Genomic DNA, 5916 nt, shown 5'->3' with positions numbered 1-5916 from the left:
GTAAATAAAATGTACATAATGCATAATACATAGTGAATGAATACATAATGTATACAGAACAGTCGTACAATATATATATATATATATATATATATATATATATATATATATATATATATATATATATATGTATGTTGTGCTTGCTTTTTATTAATGAACGCATGGCTTCAGTGAAAATGAGCAATTAGTTGGTGGTGGAATGTGTGAGAGTTGGACATTGAAGCTATGTTTTCTGGCAGGTTATTCCATGAAGTAATGGCTCGTGAGACTGCTGATAAGTTGATTGCATGTATGCGTGCGAAATTGAAGCTAGTATGTAATCTTCTGGATACTCGGAATGGGACATCGAGACGAAGAGAACATGAACTGTCAAAGTGGGTGGGCTTGTGTAATATTGTTAGTAGGGCTTTGTGATGGTGCATTGCTAAGGACTGTAGGCCCAGATCGGTTTTAATTCGTGTGACATTGCTGTAGTAACTATAGTTTAGATTCGTGCTGCCCAATTTTGAAAGGATTCTACTGCGTAGACCACGGTATTGTGATATAGAGACCAAATGGAGGTTACGGAGTCAAGTTGCGGGTGAGAAAATGTGAGGTAAGCTTGTTGACGAATATTACCAGGCGAATTTCAGAGGTTTCACCTTATGTCAACCGAGGACTTTGAAGCAATGGAGCATAGCGATGAAATATGAAGGGATCATGACATATTACAAGAAATGTGAACACCAAGGTACTTGCAATGAGACAGGTGTAATAGTAAGTCGCCTTAAATGTGGTATGTATATTTAGAATTTTTATGCTTACGGCTGAATGTGACTACCCCAAATTTCGATGTTTCAAGGGTCATTATTCTTCTGTTGCACCACTCGTTAATAAGATTGAGATCGCACTGGAGTGCTAAGTCGTCAGTGGCTGATGTAAGGGGTGGCATAAAATACAATAATCCTCGAAAATTCGTATGCATGCAGAAATGTTGTTGGGTAAATACTTTGTATTAATTAAAAAAACACCAGGCCTGTGCGGAAGGCTCAGCCCAGTCAGAGATAAAGCTAGAAGAGCGGCCTTTCTCGCCTTTTTTGCTGAAAGCCCACTTGCTTGATACCCACGACAGCTTTATAGATGAAAGTTTTAGGGTAGTAGGCCGGCAATCGCTATTCTATTATTCATCATTCTCATGAGAAGCATGTATCCGCTGAACACTTGCAAGAAATTTCGAAATTTCCGGAGCCCTCCACTACGGCGTCTCTCATAATCATATGGTGGTTTTGGGACGCTAAGCCCCACATATTGATCATCAACTTGCAAAGAATTTTGTGCGAATAGTTCATGCAGTGCATGACGACGATGAGGAATCGTGCCTGAAGTACGTGGGTATGAGCCACAGTTAATAGATGAAAAAGAACAAGCTTTTGTAATGGGTTGAAGCATTGGACGACCCACTGTTACGCTATTCGCATTGTGTGACAACTGGTTGTTCCTTCACTGTTTTAAAACGCTTCAGAAGTCGTAATAACGCGATTGCTTTCCCGATATCGAGCCTGGCTAAGGCAATTTTTCAAATAAGTCGCCAGCACCGGCGTGGCTCAGTGGTAGAATACTGGACTGGCCCCCAGCGGACCCGAGCTCGAGCCCCACTGTGTCGTTTGTAATAGGATTTTTTTCTGAATATTTTCGTGCGATGTGGTTACGGACACCGGTGGCGGCGGCGGCCGCGGCGGACAACTACAGCGTCGCGCGTGACCCGAGTTGTGATCTCATAAAAGCTTTCGCTGTAAAATAATAATGTACCCAGTACGCTGCCCTGCGGTACGCTTGAGGTAGCTGGGGAAATTTTAGAGGAGGGATTGTTAACGAGGATGAATTTGCGGCAGTTGGAAAGAAAGTTAGTGTTTATGATATCTTTAATGAGTTTAAATGAAGTGATGGCAATTTAGAAATCAAGTGGCAATGAGCTATATGGTCAAACGCTTAGGTGAAATCCAGAAATACGTAGTCAGTTTATAGGTTATTATTCATGTTAAAATGCAAGTCAGTTGTTAGTTCCAATAGCTGTGTTTCGCAGGAGTGATTCTTTCTGAAGCTGCGTTGATTATGGTAAAAAATTTATTATGCTCGAGATTATTGAAAATATGACATGCAATAATATGCTTTAGCATTTTGCAAGATATACACGTGAGAGATATATGAGGGTAGGTTTGCCCTGTGCTTTTGTTTCCACTTTTAAATATCTGTACGACTTTTGCGATTTTCTAATCAGAGGGTACTATTTTATTCGTTAGAAACTGCTCAGAAATTTAGCGCAAAAAGTTGGTGGATACGCTATTCGTATTTTTCAATATTTTAGAATCTATTTCATCAATACATGCGGAAGTAGATAGTTTTCAGTTATTATATAGTGGTAGCTGAAAATATGAATTATGAATGAATTGGGTGAGTCAGCTTTGTGTATTCCTGTATAATAGCGTACATAAACTCGATAAACGCAGGCCTAAAGTACTTTTTCTGACGTCAGTATTGCGCGGATTATTTCCAAGCTCGCAGCTGAAACTGGAGATGCTACTAGCCAAATAACGTAATAAAATTATGGATAAACATGTGCGACTGCTCCTTGCAGTATGCGAAGCTAATTATTATGTTTGGATTGAATTTCTCATTGTGCAACTGGTAGTCTTCCGGGCAATTCCCTTCGTTACCAAGAACGTGGTTTCATAAGATACAGGGGAAAAATCATGGGTTTCACGGGAAATATTTAGAAATGATTACGAAACGGTGCTTTAGGGGGGGGGGGGGGTCACTGAAGAACACAATTTCAGCAACCTTGGTAAGCACTTGCAGAAAACTAAACGGGTGTTATTGCACTTTGTCTCAATCGAAATGCCCTTGCCATGGTCGAGAAACAAATCCACTACTTATACACGCAAAGTCCACGCGGCCACTAAATCCCAAAAAGTTTGTTTGTAAATAATAAAACAAAGAATGAATGACGTACATTTTGTTTTTCGTGACTACATATTTTCTGTGAGCATTTCTTTTCTTCTCGACAACGCAACACAGAGAGGGAAAGTGAAATCTAGCGTTACACGCTGGCCCACCGGTAGGAGGGGAGCTGAAAGTCTACCGGACTGGCAACCTGCCAATTGCGCAAGATGCCAGTGCAGTTGCAATGAGGCAAACAAGGAAAAATATATATATATATATATATATATATTGAACCACGAAACGCCATAAAACCCTCTTACGTGGAAAGCTGAGGATGCGAGGGAAATGGTGACGCATTGACGTATAAGGGCGAGGCACGATAAATAAAGTAACGGAGCGTTTTCGTCTCAGCGAATGGAGCCAGCTCACTCTCTCTCTTTCACTCTCGAATGATTCGTCTCGTGCATGTGTACTCGCGTAGTGAAATCAGCGTGTTTAGGGGAGCCCCGCGTTGAGACATATCGCACTGCCGGCCGGTTTGTGCGCTAACCACCGCATATTCGTTAGCTCATCGGATTGACGAAGCTGCGGCCAGTCCCGCCATCCTGCATTGTGAATAGTAGCAGTATCCCTGTCAGGCGGACACGTACGTTTACTTTCTGCCTAATACCGTCGTGTTTCGTCCCAGCGCGCCACCCTTTTAAAGTGGAACAGTTCACTTCGAAGATCACAAACTCACGAGCTCGCTTCACCGGCGTTAACGCGTCTTTCCCCGGGTGCTCATGCTTAGCTGAAGTTCCGAACAAAAAAAAAAAAGCTTCTTCGTTGTCCCCTCTATACGCTTCGATATTTGCTTGACGCGAGTGTCGGTAGGCCTTTTTTTTTTGAGCGACAACGAAGACCTTCGATGCTCACTCTAGGGGCGTCGCGTTGATTGAGTGGTGTGGCGGCCAACTTTCCTGGTGGGGCCCCTAACAAAGCGGCAACAGAATCTGTGCTTACGGGGTGAGGGTATCTTGCAAACGGATTCGCAAAGGTCGACGCTTCTGGATTAACCCCGGACCCCCGGTGTGTCAACTGTCAGGAGGGTGTAGATCGTGAAGAGAACAAGCAGTTCCACGTGCAGATCTTTCAAATATGAGGCCGGCACTCGTGGTGGTTTGTGTGCTGCTACGCTTCACAGTTGGGCACGCGCGAGCCGAGCAAGATGGAATGGATGTCTCCAGAAAACAAGGGGGCAGTGAGAGCGCCGGCGACGAATTGGACTATCTTCAAATGCTACGGAACGCTCTGGCCAGTGGCTTCGCCAACATGCCGATCGCTCTGAGGAGAAAGCTGCTGAGTGCGGACATCGCGCCGGAGTGCAACGCGGGCCTGCTACGTGCCATGCGGGCCTTTCAAAACCTGGAACCTTGGGCACTAAGACGTGAGTTTACCGAAAGTACAGAGAAACCTGTACTACCCTGCTTTTCGTGAACGACGTACCAGTGACACCCCGAAATTCATTTAGCATTCAGAATTTTTTCTATACTTTAATTACTGGAAATATATTTCGAATACTTGACTCACACAAAGAAAAAAATAATGTATGGAGTCGCGCTCTTCGCGAAAGGGTGGCTATGGGGCTCAACCACGCCAGTAGCATGCACGCAGCGATACCATTGAAACTAGTGAAAAGAAAATGTTCTCTGTGAATGACGTGTATAGGATAGAAGTCAATGAGGTAAAAACTGAAGTGAGAAATGGCTGATCCTTATTTCGGATTCACAAGAATAAATAAGAGCAAATATTAGACCATCGGATTAACTGGTGATCTATTATAGGTAAAGGTGAAGTGCCAAGCGGATGAATGCGCTGTCAAGGCAGGCCACTTAATAGGCTGTTTAATACAAAAAAGAGGCCTGCCGACAAAACTTGTCATCGGCAACAAGTCTTAGGCGGTGTTAATTGAATATCAAAGTCAAGTTACGTAAATTTTGTGCGCCAATATGGTATAAGGCAGGTTGTTAGCACTCCTCCTTTCTTGCTCGTTGTGCTTTTGCGGATCTCAGTTCCAGACGCAGTGCATCTGCCAGGTGACCAGTTCTTTGTTAGAAACAAGTAGGTTGAAAAGCAACAATGAGGATGCATGACCCCCAAAGTAGAGAGAGAGAGAGAGAGAGATAAAGATGCAAAGAAAGGCAGGGAGGTTAACCAGAGGCACGTCCGGTTTGCTACTCTGCAGCGAGAGAAGGGATTAAGGGGAGAAATGTGACAGGAGAGAGGTAAAATAGATACACAAAATCAAGAGCACACTTGAGGGAGCACAATTTCTAAACAATCTTTTGTGGTGTTAGAATGACTTCACTGGCAAAAACGTGACTGAAAGACGCGGAGTGGTACCATCATGCGCTACCGTGTTTCCTTAAATTGATAAAAGGCTATATTGCTGGAGCAGGGGGCTTCCCGCAACATTTTGCCTAAAGTTATAGTGTTGATGACAACGCAAAGCGGAACAGATACATGCACTTTGGCACAGTGAGTCAGTAAGTGCTGTGCGAGGCAGGTACGTAAGTGGCAGGCTTCGGTACAGCGTGAGGACGACGAAGGCGTAACTGTACAGACGGGGCAAAGACGAGCGCTTACTCATAACTGAAAAGCTGTATTTAAAGATGCTGTATTTGAAAGCTGTATATGAATGGGAAAGCAATTAAAAAAAGAAGCGTATGAACAATGCGCAGACATCTTAGGCGGAAACTTTTCATTTGCGAGTCAGTCGAGCTTTCAATATCGCTGTAATAATCCAAATTGCTACGCACAATTTTTGACGGCACCCTTCTTCCCCTTCCTCAATGCTTTCATATGCCGGGACGTAATGTCACGAAGCTTTTGTAGATGTCATGGCGTCATTCAAGATAGGGTTCATCCTTCACCAATTGGCCACAAGCCTGGCTTACAGGGTACCGAAACAGCACTGATAAAGTTCATTCCTTCCTTTAAGCATGATAGTGACATTTG

General features: G+C 43.6%; 1 protein-coding gene across 1 annotated transcript in view; it reads left to right on the top strand.

The window, feature by feature from the left end:
• The first annotated feature begins 3365 nt into the window (after positions 1–3365).
• Positions 3366–5916, top strand: part of LOC119160020 (nose resistant to fluoxetine protein 6) — a 59281-nt gene continuing 56730 nt past the window's right edge. The window contains exon 1 of the mRNA XM_075889961.1: positions 3366–4345. Within this exon, the coding sequence (XP_075746076.1) occupies positions 4057–4345 (289 nt within the window). The 5' untranslated portion in view covers positions 3366–4056. The remainder of the gene's footprint in view (positions 4346–5916) is intronic.

The sequence above is a fragment of the Rhipicephalus microplus genome, chromosome 3, assembly GCF_043290135.1.
Source record: "Rhipicephalus microplus isolate Deutch F79 chromosome 3, USDA_Rmic, whole genome shotgun sequence".
Taxonomy (NCBI): Eukaryota; Metazoa; Arthropoda; class Arachnida; order Ixodida; family Ixodidae; genus Rhipicephalus; species Rhipicephalus microplus.
Note: the sequence above shows the minus strand (reverse complement) of the source record. Positions and strands in the feature narration are given on the sequence as shown.